General features: G+C 35.2%; 1 protein-coding gene and 1 long non-coding RNA gene across 2 annotated transcripts in view; one reads left to right on the top strand and one right to left on the bottom strand.

Moving 5' to 3' along the window:
* hk2 (hexokinase 2) overlaps positions 1-7,092 on the top strand; it is a 69,515-nt gene extending 62,423 nt beyond the window's left edge. Inside the window, exons 16-18 of the mRNA XM_082170219.1 lie at positions 1,361-1,516; positions 2,467-2,703; positions 5,362-7,092. Coding sequence (XP_082026345.1) covers positions 1,361-1,516; positions 2,467-2,703; positions 5,362-5,503 — 535 coding nt within the window. The 3' untranslated portion in view covers positions 5,504-7,092. The remainder of the gene's footprint in view (positions 1-1,360; positions 1,517-2,466; positions 2,704-5,361) is intronic.
* Positions 1-20,606, bottom strand: part of LOC309499259 — a 75,406-nt gene that overhangs the window by 32,997 nt on the left and 21,803 nt on the right. The window lies entirely within an intron of this gene.

Genomic DNA, 20,606 nt, shown 5'->3' with positions numbered 1-20,606 from the left:
CTGTTGGGATTCATTTGGCAGACAGATGGCCTTACATTCACCTGCCAAATGTCCTGATAAACTCATTTTAGTATTTTTCCATTGGTGATGGCTAGCTGTCTGACCCTGAGGCAGCAAGCAATGTTGCCCCAAACCATTATGGCTCCATCATACTTTATAGTTGGGATGAGGTTTGATGTTGGTTTGCTCTGACGTTTTTGGTACTGAACAGCTAAACTTTGGATTTAATTTTTTAATGTTACAGAAAGAAGTCTCTTATGCTCACAAAGGCTGTATTTATTTGATAAAAAAATACTGTAAAAACAATAATATTGTGAAATTTAAAATAGCTGTTTTCTATTTGAATATATTTTACAATGTAATTTATTCCTGCATTGAATACATTCATAATACATAATACAAAATACATAAAGGCTTCAAGTAGTGTTACCATTTTTAGCTTGTTGATTCACATGCATTTTTCAACTTTATTATTATTATTATTATTTTATTTTTATTTTTATTTTTTTATGTGTAATTTGTTTAAGCAGACTGTGTTCTTGTGACTTGGATGAAGATCATATAAAACAATGTTGAACAGTTCATGCAGAAAAACAGGTTAAATCCAAAGGTTCATATACTTTTTCCTGCAACTGCTGTATATATGTTTTTTTTTCTTCTTTTTAATCCATTAAATTGTATGTTTTACCTTTTTCAAGGCCCTTAACCTTATTTTTTATTCAGTCATTGTAGCCCATCTTCAAGTTAACCTATGGTCTAAATTATTATTATTATTATTTAATTTGACTATTATTTTTTTCTCATTGAATTTAATTGATTTAACTCATTAACTCTTATTATCTGTCCTATTATGTTCTGACCCACATAATTGACCCACATAAAAAATGTCAGCTTTAGTCAAATGTCATTTTTTATATCTTTTTGTACTTGAGCTCTAGATCATTATATTAAATTAGAATAGGGAAGCAAGCTTAAATGCCCCTTTCTATTATTAAAATGTTTTGGTTACTGTGGAACACTTTAAAGTATTGTTCCAGGTTCATTACAAGTTAAGCTCTATCAACAATGACAATAATTATTACCACAGACATTAATTTGCGTTTAAGGTGTATTTTTTTGTGATTACAGTCAGTTACTTTTTTGCCTTGCCACTGTAATTCCATTGTATGTTACACAAATAGACACTATTTAAAAAGTATAGCCACAAGATAGTTAATGTATTTAATTATACATTATACAAATTGCCTTTCCTGTGCAAAGTTGTAATCCAATATTTTCACTCATCACTTCAAACTTTTGCAGCAAAATGCATTATTGAGGGTCAAGGAATAATTTCCTTGTTTCTTTCTGTCATTTTCAGGTATGAGAAGATGATCAGTGGGATGTATCTTGGAGAGATCGTCAGAAACGTACTCTTGGACTTCACTGCCAAAGGTCTGCTTTTCCGTGGTAAACTTTCAGAGAGACTGAAAACTCGTGGAATCTTCGAGACCAAGTTCCTGTCGCAGATTGAAAGGTGTGTAAGAACAGTCCTGCAAAAGACTGCATGAATTGTTAACATTTGTGTCTGAGCCCCAGGGGCTTCTCTGTTGGAAGCATGCTGATTATGTCCAATATTATTTGATGAGCCTAAGGCGTCTTGACAAATATAATTAGATGTGCTGTTTTCTTTTATGCTTAATCATAAGGGTAATATTCCAAGTGAGGATTGCCTGCAAATTTTGGTTTGATTTGACAATTCTTGCATATCTATGCTGTAGTATTTGTATTCCATCTCTGTGCCTTGGATTTGGGGGGAAAAAATGCAACCGTAATGTTTGTTAACCTTGATTTAATTAAACTACTTGTCATGTAGGAGGAGATATGCAATACAATTTGTTCTGTGACTATTGATTATTAAAAGGATAGTATTTTTACATTTTTATTTTCTTACCTGTGTAATATTGCTGTTTGAGCATGATAAAGGTCTGCAAAGTTACAAAGTCACTCCATAGAGAGTTATTCTCTACAACAATAAGCCCTGTTTTAAACCTTCCTGAAACGCATCGATTGAAGTCTTGAGTTTTCTTCTGAGAATTTTCACGTCACAATATTCCTCATTTAAATAATTCCCGCCCAAGACAAACGCAAAAAAAGGGGCGAGGTCTGTTTGAGTTGCGTTAGAAGTGTGTTGAAAGAAACTCGTGGTTATGGTATGGGGTGTGACGTTTCTGAAGCATGCTCAAAGCGGTTGACCAATCACAACACACTGGTCCAGCCGAACAATCAGAGAAAACTGAGCTTTTCAGGAGGGGTTTCATAGAGACCGGAACTAAACAGTGTTACAGACTGTGAAGAGGTGCAGCAATAATGTAAAATATGTGAAAAATGTGTTTTTTGAACATTAAAGCATGAAAACCTATTTTAGTAGACCATTTGAAAAGGGTCCCTTTAACTCAACCTAATTAATCTGTTTCTTTCTCACAGCGATCGTTTGGCACTGAGGCAGGTCCGTTCCATCCTGCAGCACTTGGGCTTGACCAGCAGTACGTGCGACGACAGTATTCTTGTGAAGGAGGTTTGCAGCGTGGTGTCCAAACGGGCTGCCCAGTTGTGCGGAGCCGGTCTGGCTGCTGTGGTGGACAAGATACGGCGGAACCGTGGCCTCGACCAACTCAACATAACAGTAGGAGTGGACGGCACGCTCTACAAGCTCCACCCACAGTGAGTTGCCACACAGCAAGATGATGGGATAAGAGCAAAAGCAAGACCATGAATCTCTTTTGCAGCTAATATTTGCCCCTGATTACTAAATTAGTGGTTTTCAAACTATGGGTTGACATTCTACTTGTAACATGTGGGCTTTTGTGAGGGGCGTACAGTAAAGGGAGGAAAAAAATTAGCTTATGTAAGGCAAAAAAATTTAATTATACCACAGGAGCCTGAAATAAAAAATTGTCAGTGCCCCATGCCGCTTGTTAATATAGCAGAGGCGTTAAAGCTGAGCCATAAATCACAGGTGTTGCTAGATCTATTTGTGAGGTCTTGAGCTTCTATCTGTAACCGAGGCCAACTAGTAAGAGCTGGGCGAGTAAACCTCACTCCCCTGGCCTCAAGAGGTGCACTAGCGACTGAGGCTAGAGACGCAGGTTTGAATCTCGCACAGAACAGGTCGAGTAGGATTGGTTGCATTGGTGCTGTGACTGGGACGGGAGTGAGGTTTAGGTGGGTTAGTGTAACGGAGGCCAGCTAGTTAGAGCTGTGTGAGTAAACCTTACTCCCCTGGCTTCAAAAGGTGCAGGAACAGATTTAATTTCGGCAGAACCTTTAAATAATGTGCTATCTTGTAGATACTAGCTTACTTACCAAAGCCAGTTTTTACTAGCCAGTGTTTGTTTTGGACCCTGTCTATGCTGCTTACTTTATGGTAAATATAATTATGTGATATTACATTATATATATATATACACTTGTAATTTCTTGTCAAAATGTATAGCACTGAACAAATTAAATAAAAGTAATTGAAATAGCTGAACACAACAAATATTTTAAGTGGTTTCCCCAAATTCAACTAAAAATGCAACTTTTAATGACTTCTGCACTGCAGTCTCAAAATTATTCAACCCCTTCATGGCAAGCATCTTTAGTACTGAGTAGAACACCCATTTGCTGTTATGACCTGCTGCAAACGAGATGTATAACCAGACACTAGCTTCTGGCAGCGTTTCTGAGGAATCTTAGTCCATTCCTCATGAGCAGTGGCCTCCAGTTCAGTAATATTCTGAGGTTTTCTATGGGGTTCAGGTCAGGTGACTGATGGCCACTGTAGAATCTTCCAGGACATCTTCTGCAACCAAGCCTTGGTGGAATTTGAGGTATGCTTGGGATCATTGTCCTTTTGGAAGATCCAAATGATGCCCAAGCTTCAGCTTCTTCACTGACAGCATGACGTTTTTCCTAGGATATCCAGATACATTTTGCCTTTCACACGCTGGTTTCCAGTGGAAACCAGCAAAGCACCCCCAGAGCATCACCGAGCCTCACCATGCTTAACTGTAGACAGAGTGTTCGTTTTCAGCGTATGCTTCATTCTTCTTCCTCCAGACATACCGCTGATCCATAGGGCCGAAAAGTTCCAGTTTTGTTTAATCGCTCCACAGAACAGAATCCCCAAACTTCTGTGGCTTATTTAGATCATTTTTAGCACTTTTCTTGGGCTTTTGGGTCAGTAGTGGTGTATGTATTGGAGTTTTGGCATGGAAATCGAATGTGTTGTTTAGTACGCGCCTTACTGTGCAAGCTGAAACCTCAGTGACTGTTGCCACCAAGTCTTGCTGCAGGTCTTTTGCAGTCACTCGAGGGTTTTTCTGAACCTGTCTTCTCAGAAATCTGGTTGCAGCCATTGATATCTTCCTTTTTCTGCCCCGTCCAGTTAGTGTAACCACTGTTCCTTTAACTTTGAACTTGTGAACTATGCTTCCAATGGTGTCTCTTGGAACCTTTAATGTCTTTGCTATCTTTTTGTATCCTGTTCCTTGTTCCTAAACGTATGCAGATACATGCACAGTTCTCCCATTATATTGCGGAACAGAGATGTCAGAATGCAATACTACGCAGGTCACTGTGTATGACAACTTCTGATTGGCCAACATGGCTTTACGGTTAGGGTGATATCGCCACCTGTTGGTTTGGCATGCTCTTGAAAGCGCTTCATAGCGTGTTTTTGCGTTTTCATGTGGACAGAGAAAACCTGTGTACGTGTAGACTAGGCCCTAGCCAGTTCACATATTTCATGTGTTCTAGCTCAAGCACACCTGGTGCACCTAATGAAGCCCTTGATGAGTTGCATCAGGTGTTCTTGAGACAACACCTGTTTTGCAGATTTGTGCTGTTGTGAGGGATTCTATTCAGGGGGTTGAATTTGTTCATTGCAAACAGTTGAAAGTCTGTACATTTTGCCAATAAACCTGATTTGCAATGGGGGTTGAATAATTTCGATTACAACTGTGTGTGTGTGTTTACAGTATGCTTCCTTGTGCGATGTCTGGAGTTTAATTAACAATTTGATGGAAGTGTCAATGAGAGTATACTGTCAAGCTTTCGATCAAATGACTACAAAAACAGCCTAAACCTCGCTGGAGGAATGTACTGTGCTTTTAAACGTTGTTTTAAAAAGTTTAAAACTTTAATAGTAGTAGTTTTATTTTATTTTATTCTATTATATCATATCATATTAATAGAAAAAGGAGTTTCGAAAAGTGCAGATTCTTTGAATGTATGGGAAAACAAAAAAAGCCCAATAAATGCACAAAAGAGCAGATTTTGCTCATACTCAGATTTCTTCATTCAGATGTTCTGTTGTCTCCTCTTTTATCTCATCAGCTTTGCCACCATCATGCGGGAGACCTTAAGAGACCTGGCGCCCAACTGTGAGGTCACTCTCGTCCAATCAGAAGATGGCAGCGGAAAAGGTGCCGCCCTCATCACGGCTGTGGCTTGTCGATTAAGAGATGCGGGAAAGTAGTGACTGAACGGAATTATATAAAGGGGAAAAGATAATGAGGAAAAAAGAAAATTATGTACTGAGCTTCCAGATTTTTAAAAAATATTATTTTCTGTGCAACAATGTGACCTTACTGAAAAAACACTCCTGTCTGTACAAGAATGTATTTTATTTATTTTTTTTGTTTGTTTTGCTTTAGGTCATTCATTGCAAGGGCTTGGAATGTGGTGGGGGAGGGGAGGGGGGGTTGTTTGTAGAAAAGGGAATATCAAGCAGAAGAAAAACAAAGAACTAGTCTAGATCTTCTTGCAGATATATATTATCATATTGTTACTGATTTGAAAAAAGCACAGAGATTTTATTCACCTTTTGACTTGTGTGAATGATGTAATTTATGTTTGTACCTAACTAGAGTCCATGCATGTGATTAAAGGAGTAATTGTAAGTGAAGTAGGTGAGTAAACAGAATTGTTATTTTTGGGTGAACTGTTCCTTTAAATACATTTATTGATGATTCTCAAGTGAGGATGCTTTTTAGTTTAATCTTAATTTGTGTCGTGCTGCTCTTCCTGTTACTAAAGCACAGTCCCGCTGCTACTAGACTGAGATGAAGCTAATCTCATTAGTTTTCTGAACAGGTCCAGTGCTGGTTTGAGGAAAGCTGTCAGGTGAGGTGCTTTTTAAGAGCTAACTTTAAAATTGACTTTAAGTGCTGTACTGTAAGTTTATGTGCGGTGACCAAACTGAATTTGGTCTTTTATAATATCTAGGCCTACTAAAAAGTGCATGCAATCCAAAACATACAAATGGAATTATACAATCATGCTCTTTTTTTTTTTTAAATGCACAATTTACTGTAAATTGCATTGCCACTTTTTGGGTTTGGAATGACAGGTGAAATGATCACTTTTAGATGTCAAAAGAGACTCACACTGTGAAAATGAATGCATCAAATTGTGTCTTTTCTTACAGCTCTGGTAGGATATTTATTATTGATGAATGTCGCCATTGCCGATCAGAGCTGTGCATCACAGTTTATCATGTTGTGGATAATATCAGGGTGTGAGGTGTAATTTTCTCACAGCAGAAATTGAACGAGTGCCATTTTGTCAGACTGTCAGTAATGAACCCTTTGCAAACTTTTAGTCTAGTAATCAAATAAGATCAAGTTGGTCATTTTATTTTTATATGATTTCACTTATTTATCTCCTTGATTGAATTGCTTGTAGGTTGGATTAATTTTACAGTGTAATTTCTGCAAATTCACACACATTCTTTTGCACAAGAATGGTGCCAGACAATAAAGACTAACATCACCGGTTACCATCGATATAGTGCATTACCAATTGACTGAATTGAAGTGGCCTACTACAAAATATTAGGCTATCTATTTTTCCTAAGTAATTGCAGTCTGCACACAAAGGCAGATCAGGAATATAAATATCCCTCAGAGAATATCCCTTGATTATCCCTTTTTTTCTGGCTGAGCACTGAGGCTCTGGGGAATATATTCAATTCAGTTCAATTCACATTTATTTGTATAGTTGTATACTGTAATTTAACAATGTAATAATTAAAGGCAGAAACAGTGAGCTCACTGAAGTAATGAATACTTCTTTGTTAACAAATGATTGACATTTAGAAAAATGTTGCATTGGTGCATGTTGATTCAGAGTTTGCGTCATCTGAAGTTCTGTTGGCTGTATATATATATATATATATATATATATATATATTTATATATTTATAAGGCTGCACTTATATGATCAAAATATAATAAAAAGGTAATGTTATGAAATATTGTTACGATTTAAAAAATACAAAATTACACCCAATTACAATTTTAATATATAAAAATTGTATATACAATAGAATAAACTTTCAACTTCCTTGTAAGGTAGCACAACATGTTGCTTATGTTTAAAAATGGAACGTATACCTCGCGCTTACACATGGTTCAATCCACTATCCCTCTGTGTATACATTAGTGGTACATTTGCATCAGTTGAAACACATTCCTTTCCTTGTAAAGAACATACCAACTGTACACATTTGAAGTATCATCATCATTGGAACATCTCTGCTCAGTGAACGTTGCATTGCACACATATACCTCTGAGCAAAATATATAACTCTCCCTGCTCAGAACACATGTACAACATACTCTGACTCATAAAATACATTATGAAATTATTATGAAAATGAATAAAGAAAAATAATACAAAAAAATTACATTATACAGTAAATTTTTTGTCTTCAAATGCATTTGAAATCACATAAAATGTAGTGTAAATAGCAGGCCTAAATTAAAATTTAACATACTGTAGGGTTAGAGTTTGGTTTAGGGTTAGTTGCATGTAATTATGCATAATAATCACTACAATAAGTACATGTAGCATATGACAAGGACATACCAAGTGTTTCCCTTGAACGACATGAGTAATTAATAAAAAATATATATATATTTTGTTTTGAACCTAACCCTATAGCCGTCCATATGCTTCTGGCAACTTGACAAATTAACAAATATCAGCATCTTGAATGCTTTGATGGTAGCATCTTAAAAATACACATTTATATCCAGATGGTGAAATATTCATAAATCTTTTCTCATTGCTTTAAGAACTTTGCATGCTGTATATTGGTTCTGTCATTGCCGCTTGCATGTATTTTCTCAAAAGACTGTCACTCACTTAGATTGAGTCGTATGAATTTATGAATAACAGATTTTCTGTTCAGTGTACCGGCCCATTCTGTGCCTGTGAGCAGTCTTCTTATTCTAGTAAGGCTTCAGGGACAATAACTCATGAATTTTAAGGTCAAATCAGGTCTGATATGCTACAGCTTTCAAATGTTCTTTGTGGCACCTGCACCTAAACACTACCTTTTGCAGGGGAATTTTCGCATATTCAGTGTGTCTATGCTAAAGGCCATTTCAGAAATGCAGTGGACAAGCAAAGGAAGAATGACCTTTAACACCTGGTGAATATCTATTTTGGTTTTAAGTAAAGCCCCCTGCAACCAATCCCACATATATGCAAAATACTCAAATTCATAGTGTTGTTGTTTTGTAATAAATGTTTTTGAGTTTATTAATAATTAATAATTGAGTTTCTTCATCACCAGGGCTTTTTTAAATAAAAGGTTACCAGTCAAAAGTTTTGGATCAGTAAGACTTTTTATGTTTTTAAAAGAAGCCTCTTCTGCTCATCAAAGGCTGCATTTATTTGCTTAAAAATACAATAATAATAATAATATCATAATAATAATAATAATATTGTGAAATATTATGACAATTTAAAATAACTGTTTTAATGTATTTTAAAATGTATCCCTGTGATGCAAAGCTGAAATATCTGCGTCTTCCCTTCGTGTAAAAGGGGCCTTAAGCATCATCACTTCAGTCTTCAGTGTCACATGATCCTTCAGAAATCATTCTAATGCTGATTTGATGCTCAAAAAACATTCATTACTATTATCAATGTTGAAAACAGTTATTTATTTTTTTATTTCAGGATTCTTCGATGAATAGAAAGTTCAAAAGAACAGCATTTATTTGAAATAGATATGTTTTCAACATTGATAATAATGAGAAATGTTTCTTGAGCATCAAGACATCATAGAATGATTTCTGAAGAATCATGTGACACTGAAGACTGGAGTAATGATGCTGAAAATTCAGCTTTGGTCACAGGAATAAATGACACTTTACTATATATTCACATAGAAAACAGCTGTTTTAAATAGTAATAATATTTCACAATATGTGAATTTTTATAAAATAAATGCAGCCTTCGTGAGCAGAAGAGAATTCTTTTAAAAACATGAAAAATCTTACCGATCCAACTTTTGACTGGTAGTGTATTTATTACAAATGTTGTAAAAAATAATAATAATAATTAAGCAGCACAGTGAAGTCTGGAGTAATGATGCTGAAAATTCAGCTTTGGTCACAGGAATAAATGACACTTTACTATATATTCACATAGAAAACAGCTGTTTTAAATAGTAATAATATTTCACAATATGTGAATTTTTATAAAATAAATGCAGCCTTCGTGAGCAGAAGAGAATTCTTTTAAAAACATGAAAAATCTTACCGATCCAACTTTTGACTGGTAGTGTATTTATTACAAATGTTGTAAAAAATAATAATAATAATTAAGCAGCACAGTGAAGTCTGGAGTAATGATGCTGAAAATTCAGCTTTGCTGTCACATGAATAAATTATATTTTAATATATATTCAAATAGAAAGCAGTTATTTTAAACCACATTATTTCACAGGTATAAGTGATTTACAGTATAAGTATTTTTGATCAAATAAATGCAACCTTGGTGAGCATACAAACTTACCGACCTAAAAGAGTAGTTTAACAGTAAACCTTGAACGAACGAACAAACAAACAAAACACTTTTCAGCTGCATTGAAAAGCACAAGCACATTGTTGAAGCTTTTGACACTTTCAACATGAACCTGTTGCCTTTGGCTTGCTCAGTTGGGGATATTTTGGGGATATTTAATTTAATTTTATCAATCAATAAATTCCTCTTGAAACAAACTTTGTTGTATTATTTTAATTTAATACTGTGAAGCTGCTTTGATGCAATCTGTATTGTGAAAAGCGCTATACAAATAAACTTGACTTGACTTGACTTGACTATACAATGATTCATAGTCATTTTTTATTTTTTTACAACTGATCTTAATTAAAGGACTAAAAGGATAGTTGAATTAATTGATTAAATGAACAATATCATAATGTACAAAAAAAGAAACCCCTGGCAAAAAGTAGCTATTTACATCTTTTGAACTTGAAATACTTTTATTATGGGCAGACTTCAACATTTTGGAATAGATAGTGAGTCAAATTAACAGTAATTTTCAAAATAAATGTCGAAATTGTGTGCTTTGACTATGTCCAAAATAAATAACAGTTTGTCGTTGTGTTGTTAAAAGAAGAATTTCTTACATTTAAAAGGAATGTCAGGTGTCTGCTTTTGAAATGTCTGAATGAAATGTTTCTCATCTAGCGGCATCAAATGGTGCAATACTTTATTTTACAGTCTCTGTGCTGTACAGGTGATAGAGGATTATCTGTAAGCTTCTATAATGTACTTTTTTTAATTGACTGCATAACCGAAAGTCAGGCATGTAAAAGTACAAATTATAAATGAGTCTTCCGGTGTAACCAGTGAAGTCCTGATATCCAACAGTTATTTGACGCAAGAAGGAATAGAACAGAATCTGCGGAAGTTGCTTTGAGCTCCACTTCCCTCTTAAATCACAAATCAAATTAATGCCATTCTGCTACTGTTATTAAACTTGTGTGTTAACATTCTGCTAGTGTTTTTAACTTTGCTACCTAATCACTGTATCACTTCACTTCACTACCTTATCATTCTAGCTTGTCAGAGACAAAAAAAAAAAAAATGGAAAAATGTGTGAGAAATGTAATAATTCCCATCTATTCCTATTGTGTTAGGGGTCAATTTGACTATTTTTTTCATGATTTCTTTTTTTTTTTTTTTGGATCTCAATTACTAGACTGTTGCAGCATTGAAAAGAGGTTTGAAATCCACAATTTACACTCACAAGGGCTTGAGAACCAGACATACAGTAACAAAAGGGCAGAAGTACAAATAACAATAATTTCCTTTGGATGATTTAGAAGAGGAGTCTTCAATTTCAAGTAAACTTTGAGTCTTGAATTTTTTTTTTTTAGTTTTCATGCATTTCATATTTTAGTGTAAGGTTACAAAAGTTACAACCAAATTTGTACAGCCTTTCCAAAACACATCTATGTTTCGAAATTTGCATTCACATCCATGACCCTAAATAGGAAATATTGACAAAGTTGTAAGATCGATCTATCCATCTATCTATCCATCTATCCATCCATCCATCCATCCATCCATCTATCTATCTATCTATCTATCTATCTATCTATCTATCTATCTATCTATCTATCTATCTATCTATCTATCTATCTATCTATCTATCTATCTATCTATCTATCTATCTATCTATCTATCTATCTATCTATCTATCTATCTATCTATCTATCTATCTATCTATCTATCTATCTATCTATCTATCTATCTATCTATCTATCTATCTATCTATCTATCTATCTATCTATCTATCTATCTATCTATCTATCTATCTATCTATCTATCTATCTATCTATCTATCTATCTATCTATCTATCTATCTATCTATCTATCTATCTATCTATCTATCTATCTATCTATCTATCTATCTATCTATCTATCTATCTATCTATCTATCTATCTATCTATCTATCTATCTATCTATCTATCTATCTATCTATCTATCTATCTATCTATCTATCTATCTATCTATCTATCTATCTATCTATCTATCTATCTATCTATCTATCTATCTATCTATCTATCTATCTATCTATCTATCTATCTATCTATCTATCTATCTATCTATCTATCTATCTATCTATCTATCTATCTATCTATCTATCTATCTATCTATCTATCTATCTATCTATCTATCTATCTATCTATCTATCTATCTATCTATCTATCTATCTATCTATCTATCTATCTATCTATCTATCTATCTATCTATCTATCTATCTATCTATCTATCTATCTATCTATCTATCTATCTATCTATCTATCTATCTATCTATCTATCTATCTATCTATCTATCTATCTATCTATCTATCTATCTATCTATCTATCTATCTATCTATCTATCTATCTATCTATCTATCTATCTATCTATCTATCTATCTATCTATCTATCTATCTATCTATCTATCTATCTATCTATCTATCTATCTATCTATCTATCTATCTATCTATCTATCTATCTATCTATGAGCCTTTAGCTTATTACCTCTGTGAACTGTATTAAGTATTTAGACTAAATTGTCATTTAATTATTTACTGTAATGTCTAATCCATAATCAAACAAGTTTCAAAACACGGTTTCAAATGAATCCCTCTGTGAGCACTGCATGTTTTAAGGACTTACTTCTCTGAGCTTTATCAATCAAAAGGCACCATGGTCCTTTTCTTATCCAACATGAACTCTTGCAATATATCAACATGTTTCACTTTATCGCATTTAATACTGGTGCTTTAGTTTTCTCTATTCAAGGTGATAAATGTAGAGGAGACGGAGGGCTATTGTGATTTATTTATTACATTTTCTTTCATAACTCATAAACATTAGAAACAAACAGTAATGCTACTTTATTGTTTTTTATTAGGAAAGACGTAGGATGTCAAGTACTCTCATGTCATTACTTGTATTACTCGCACAAGCACATTGTTGAAGCTTTTGACACTTTCTACATGAACCTATACTTAATGAGTACAAAGACAGCAGCTATGTCATTTTTTATTTATTTTGTGTCACAATCAGTCTAGTCTATCTGTGCAAACTAGAAATCCACATATCCATTTCCAAAGTTATCAAGACAATTTCATTGAAGTTACTACAAAATAAAATAAACACAGAAATCTGAGTTTAAATTATACACACAGTATTACGTTTATATAATGATCAACATTATTGTCAACTAGCCTGGCTAACGTCAGACCTCGTCTCATTGAGACGTGGTCTGGGAACCACATGTTCATTTTCTCGTATTTGAGGCGTGGTTTACGAATGCCCAGAGCCGTTTATTGGGCGCTACGAATGTCTATCAAATGCGCCTGTACGTAGCTCATAGCCAATCGTTTCAATTATACCAGATGACGTATATGTAGAGCGACAGAAATTCGACAAGGAAGAAGACAAAATAAACTTGCGTTCTAAACTACTTAGAACACTATCTAAGGCTGCATCAAATGGTAACTTCACGTCTGCTGCCATGTTAGATCCATAGATATAAACAAACTGCTTCGGTGTGTCGCATAGACGTCGTCATCGTCTTGCTGCTCCCTCCCCGTTCCGTGATTGGTTCCCTTTTTGAGGGGAAAATCTAGTCCATGGTGTCCAGGCTGCCTAGCAGCGTGAATAAAATCGCGCTGCGCTCAAGGCAGCATGGGGAAACCCAGGCTAATTGTCAACAGAACTCAATAAAATAATGTTTGCAACTTAAACAGGTTCCCTGAATTACTTATCCAGTTAATGTGTTTTCTGTAGCTCAGTAGTTCCCAAACCTGTTCTGGAGCACCCCCAACACTGCACGTTTTCTTTGTCTCCCTAATCAAACTCACCTGATTCAACTCATCAGCTCATTAACCCATGTGATAATGAGCTGATGAGTTGAATCAGGTGAGTTTGATTAGGGAGACAAAGAAAACGTGCAGTGTTGGGGGTGCTCCAGGACAGGTTGTAGCTGATTCAGTTCTGTATTCATGAGCTCACTGTGCACTCCAAGGCCCTTTGTGTCATGTATTTCATGAAGGATTTTATAAATCACACTAAACACAAAAGGGCCACAATGTAGAATAAATCTGGCCGAACAGTTGTGGATGCGTCATGCTGAATTGAGGATGAACTCCTCTGAGACAGAACCTTGGATTTCCTTGACTGCTCTGAAACAATCCATTAAAATATCTGTTTGTTGAAGTCCAGTGAGACTTTTAAACGCCTTGTTTGATTTTAAGCAATTGTGATGCTGTATTGTGCATTCACGACTGCTAAACCCTCAGATCAAGAATAAATATTCCTCAGTATGTATTCAGTGTAAATACAGACACTTCTGAGCAGTAGATCTTAGGTGTGTGTGTCAATCAGCTCCCTATAGGCCATGAATCCGGATATCATGCAAATTTGGGCACTGGTAAGGACTCTGGTTTACCTCACATTGACTACTTTTCTAGACATTTTTGACATAAAAGCCTTTTTTTTTTACCATACTGCATTTGTTTGCTACTTTTGGGTTTGGGTGTCTTATATAAAAAAATTACCTGACTGTATTGCAGGTTTTTTTTTTTTTGGGCAGCAGGGTGAAAAGACTCAAACAAACAAAAAACATTGGAGACCACTTACAAAAAGGTTAGGTTAGTAAGGTATAAATCATAGATAGGCAAAATCCAAAATATTAGGCCACAAGTAAAAATGCTTATGTTTTTTATTTTTTGTATTACAAGTTTCTCTATATACACAACCATTCAAAAGATTGGAGTTAGTGAGATTTATGAAAGAAATTAATACTTTTATTCAGCAATAACTGACAGTTAAGACATTTATAATGTAACAAAAGATTTATACAAATAAATGCAGTTCTTTCAAAGAATCCTAAAAAATGCATCATGGTTTCACAAAATGATAATAAAAATAATAATAATCAGCACAACTGTTTTCAACATGTTTCTTGAGCAGCAAATCAGCATAGAATGATTTCTGAAGGATCATGTGACACTGAAGACTGGGGCAATGATGCTGAAAATTCAGCTTACCGACACAAGAATAAATTACATTCTAAAGTACAGTAGTCAATATTTGAAGTGGATCAAAAAAGTTAATCAAAGTTGTCCTAAGACAAGAACGGGTATTGTTCAAAATTCATGTATAACTTTGATACTTTTAATAAGGTTTTGAATATGTATATGTGATTTACCGTATTGTTGTTTGACTTGACACGCTGCATCCCAATTCACCTACTTATGCCCTAGTACTGTTTTTGTGAAGAAAAAGTACATACTTTTGAGTATGTAGCAGAGTAATAGGCAAGGTTTGGGACATACTAATTTGTCATAATTGCATCTTTAACAGACAGCTCTGTCACTTATGCTCCATTCATACCCTGTCGTAATTACTGTAGGCTCAAGATAACAACAACACATTACGTTTTGCTCTGCGTCCTATGCGTTTCTATGGAGATACTATCAAATGTGCAGCGTTCAGGTGGTACTGTGGCGACGTGGTACAAGTAGGAGCTCTCAGAAATGCCCCATCATACAAGTTGTAATTACGAGCTCTACAATAACAATTTTTACAAGTTGAAACCTCGAAATTACGGTAATTTTCAACATGGCGTGAATGCACATTCAGTTGTGCATCCTGTCACCGTTTAAACTGCACTTTCATTCATCTTGACACAGTCAAAACCCTCCACATTCAATGCAATTTAATTTCATACCGTTTTGGAGAGAAATGTAGTATCACGTTTATCTGCCAGTCGTGGGTCTTTCATGCAGTGACTTTCCTTGTGTGTTTGCAATTTGAATAATGATGCCTTTAAAAGTAAATGACCAAACTTATCTTTAAAAAAGTTCACAATGGTTAGATATGATTATTAATCACTCAAAACCCCTTTTATCTAAACCTCTCTACATAACCGTCGGACTCACACATCTTAGATGTTAAAAGTGTGCATGGATCTGCACTTCGGATTCAAACCGGAAAAGACCATCTGGGTATCTTTGGAATACTCATTTTGACATAGCCTATGATTTGGGGACGCTCATTCTAATTTCTAATATATTTAGAAGGGATAGAATGCGAATTGGGATGCTGCGTTAACTCAAGGAAGCACGCTGATGTCCATGCTGATGAGATATTCCTTACAATTTTTCACACCAATTATTTCATCATCATGTGTGATTGACTCTAACAGTGACAGTCCCAGAATCCTCCCAAACCAGAGGTGTGTTTGTCGTACACTCATCATTCTGATTCTCCCTCCTGAGATAGAGTTGCACAAACCTGTTTTTAGATACCTTTAGTTTATAAAAGTTTATTTTATGAAGTCAGTGAAATTCAGTGCAAGAGGAGCTTTCTTGTTGATACCAGATGTGCAGGATTGAATGTTATTTTTCAAAAGTTTCTCTCTGTCACACACAGACACACACACACACACACACACACACACACACACACACACACACACACACACACACACACACACACACACACACACACACAAACACACACGCACTCACATAGGGGGAAGGACACCTGCTCAAACCTGGCCAGGGCTGTTGTCCGCTGGGAGATTAAGAACATAGACTCCAGGAGGTAAGGTAGAATAATGACATCTGGGACTGAGGCGTAATGAGGGACATTTCCATCCTTTTCAGTCCGGGGGCAGGATCCAGTGGAAGTCTGAAGCATGCTGATTATTTCACTGAATACTGAGCAGAAGCTGCGATCCAGAGCACAGGATTAGAAGTAGGGTTCCATCCCAATGCAACGAGAACCCTCTCTGGCATAGAATGACTGCATTTAATTGAACCATATAATTCCAGGTAGTTTAGGAGAAGCAACATCATTATATGCACATTCAAGGCACGGATCGTGATGAAAACAAAGCTGCTCCTTTGTTTAAATGTGATGCAGCGTACAAACAGGCTTTTCGCCTTCAGAATGGGCCAGTTAGTCATATTGTCCTCGATGTTTATTTCTGATTTTCAATTTCCAGAATGTGCCATAATTTGCATCTATTGAGGATCTCTTAAATGGAGGGTCTTCATTTTAGTTGTCACACAATAAGATGGCAGATGGCAGCTTTTGAAGTACCTTGCACAGATTATCAGAAGCAGAATGTCTCAGAGTATTTCAGAGTTCATTGCAGTCTTGTCACCTAGAACAAAAACATCACTTACTGTCACCTAGTTTGCTTAGAGCTCACTCAGAGCTGTGGAATGCTGGTTTTCTCATTTTTGATACACGGTTTAAAAATGTCAGATTTATGTCAACACAAACAGAAGTTGATTTGTGATTTGATTTGTTTGCTATGGTTGTGTTGGATATCAGATGTTAAATATATCCAAAGTTCGTTGGAGTTGCAGAAACTTGATGGCGTGTCTGATTAAAACACGGAACAAATACCAGTCCTTTGCTCTCTTTTATTTTAAGTTCAGGATGATTAAGTCTTGGGTAATTCACATGACATGAAGTTCATGGATTCACATGGAGCAGAGTCACACGATGTAAATGGATAGGTGTTAACGGATGGACAGGATGAACAGGATGTACAAGATGGTCTTAAGTCACTACAAACAATACAATAAAGGAAATCAAACTCATATAATTCATCAATAACAATATCAACAACATATATATATATATATATATATATATATATATATATATATATATATATATATATATATATATATATATATATATATATATATATATATATATACTCAATCCAAACAATTCATAGAAACAAATTCAAACAATACAATTGGCAAAACAAACGTACTTAACGCATCCTAAGGAAAGGACTCAAAGGACATGGTTGGGTGTCCATTCAAACACCCACACCTCACCAATGCAAAATAAACAAAGGAACTACTTATAGACCTTGACCACAGGGTGTATGGGTAATGTAGTGCTTGGAGTTTGCGGAATATGTAGTACAAATATATGGGGAAAAAAGGTAAAATTAAAGAAAAGGGCCAAATTCACAACAGGTAGTTCTCGCAAGTCTACATTGTAGAGGTAAGATTTTAAATCAGTATAATCGCTTGCTAGCAATAAATCATACACCAGGGGCCTGTTTCAATAAAGAGGTTCAACCAACTCTGAGTTAAAACTTGAACTCTGAGTTGACTTACCCTGAGATGGGAAACTCTGAGTTTTTGGTTTCAGAACAGCTGAAATGAGTTAGTTCAATCAACTCTGAGTTGACTGACTCTGAGTTAAGCGCGTGCGCCACAACTATAAAAAGCCATTATCAATGGAGCACAGATATTATGAGTCACCATGGCAACAGCGCCAGACAAAAAGAGGTCTGCATATTTCTTCACATTTTAATTACTGTTATACAGTGTTGGGTGTAATTAATTACCAAGTAATCTAAATACTGTAATTTAATTAAAGGGATTACTCTTAATTCTTCTGTAATTTAAAGTTAAATCTGATGTAATTGTATTAGACTATAGAACAATTCTGTATAGGCTATTTAACATACATTTTTAAAAGTTATATTTTTAATGTAACCTTCTCCCTCTACACACTTTGGTCAATTCAAGAATAATTCATGCAATTGTATATTGTTTATTTGAAAGCATTAAAAGTGCTGTTTCTTGTCTCTCCTTGTATTGTTCAAGTGTTTAAGGTTGACATGGGATTTAGTAATTAGTAATAAGTAGACCAATAATTTCTAAAGATAGTCATTATTACATTAATCTAATTACAATGTTGAAGATGTCATTTGTAGTTAGTAATACAAGTAACTTGCCCAACTGTTATAATATCAGAGGTGAAACTGGAAGAACAGTATGTTATTCAACCTAATTTTAATTTTCATGTAGGGGCAATCCTGCAGGTATTAAAAGAACATGGCAGCAGCTGAAATTTAAATATAAAAACATAATTCAGTCAAGTAAGTCCTACTGCAGTGTAGGCTACCTGGCTTTACAAACATGTGACATATTAAATAACTAAAGCATCCAGTGTCTAGCAGTGCAGCAGCATTTTGGCTGAGGGAATTCCTGGACGGACTTCAGAGCCAGTCACTCCCAAAGATCCAAGGGCCTTCATAAAATGTAAGAGGTTTACATATGTGTTATTTTTGATATAGGCTATTTTTGATATTTCCATTTATTTTACTTTGGGTTAGGATTTTTGTTGGTCCCAATAGATTCTGATGGTAATATCTGTCTTTTGGAGCCTCCTGTCCCAACAGAAACCCAGGTAGTTGTAAGTTGCCTACTCAATACACCAGAAATTATAACAAATAGTGTTATGAAGTGTACTCAACCAAATGCTCATCACATGGGGATAAAGAGTTTCTGCTGCTACAGAGGTAATGTTAACATTATGTGTCTACACATTCTTTCACATTTTTATGTGGAGTAGCCTATAGAATCTACATTTACGCATTTGGCAGACGCTTTTATCCAAAGCGACTTACATTGCATTATCCTATACATTTATACATAGGTATGTGCAATCCCCTGGGATCAAACCCACAACCTTGCATTGTTAACACAGTGCTCTTACCACTGAGCTACAGGAAAGCTACTTTTCAATCTAAGTCTAAATCTAAGTTTAAATCTAAGTATAAACGGGTATTCTTATCTCTCCCCGCGCCCCCAGAGTCTGGAAGAACAGCAGGAGGACGGTCCATCAACTTCTGTTGCACAGATGAACAGTTCAGTGATTTCCAGTAAATGCCACAGTTTAATTCTGTAGAATTTGTTTAGAACTACATTATGTAACTCTAATATACTACTGTGTTTTCAGTTGCCAATTAAGGAGTTATATAGACTTCATCTTATAAAAAAAAAAAAAAAGCAATATTTTATTTATTAATAAAAGATTAATTTTATTAATAAAAATGTACTGAAAGAATGAATGAGGTGTTTAAACACCACTTCCTCTTTAAAAAGGGGAGGAGACCGAAAGAAACTCTGGGTTTACTGAAGAAAACCTGCTCCCGACCAGGTTAGGTTCACAGAGTAAGTTACCATGGTAACTGACTCTGAGTATAAGTTACCTCTCTTTCTGAAACAGGCTTGACTTACTCTGCTTTCTCAGGTTTAACATACCTCCCATTCTGAAACAGAAAACTCAGAGTTTCCCTCATTTCAGGGTTAACATACTCAGAGTTTTCACTTAACCTCCTTTCTGAAACAGGCCCCTGGTGCTTCAAAGAAGTAATGGCACACCTTTCCTCAACAAGCTGCGTGGTTTGATGTATCACTCACCAAAGTTAAATGCTTTGTGTTTTAGAAGATTATTCAAATCCCTAATATAAAGTATGAACAAGAGTAATAGTGAGGCTTGCATTAGCTCTTTCTTTAAATAAACTTCAAAGAAAAAAGTTTTATTAGCAAATAAACAGGTAATTGTAAAATGTAGTTTGTCATTTCAAGGGTGTCCACCATTGTTGTATGGGCCAATGTGTTTTATTGTGCGTGACAGATCATTTATCAAGTGAGCTAAAGGCTCAGGGACAAATGAGCAACAATGCATGGAGGGACAGATGTTTTTCTACATTTTATGTTTATGTTTAATGCTTTGCTAACACATGCCCAACAGGAAACATTCTTAGAACACATGGCAAATGTTCTGGCAAGGTTATGAACAAATGTTCTTCCAGTAACGTTAATAAATGTTTGTTCATAGCAGGGTTGGGTATCATTTGAATTTAGCAATTCCGTTTCTGCTTATTGTTTCTGATTCTTATTGATTTCCAGTTTTGATTTCAACAAGGTAAAATCAAAC

Source organism: Leuciscus leuciscus (assembly GCF_965113295.1).
Source record: "Leuciscus leuciscus genome assembly, chromosome: 5".
Classification (NCBI taxonomy): Eukaryota; Metazoa; Chordata; class Actinopteri; order Cypriniformes; family Leuciscidae; genus Leuciscus; species Leuciscus leuciscus.
The sequence above is the reverse complement of the archived record's forward strand: the minus strand, read 5'-3'. Positions and strand labels throughout refer to the sequence as shown.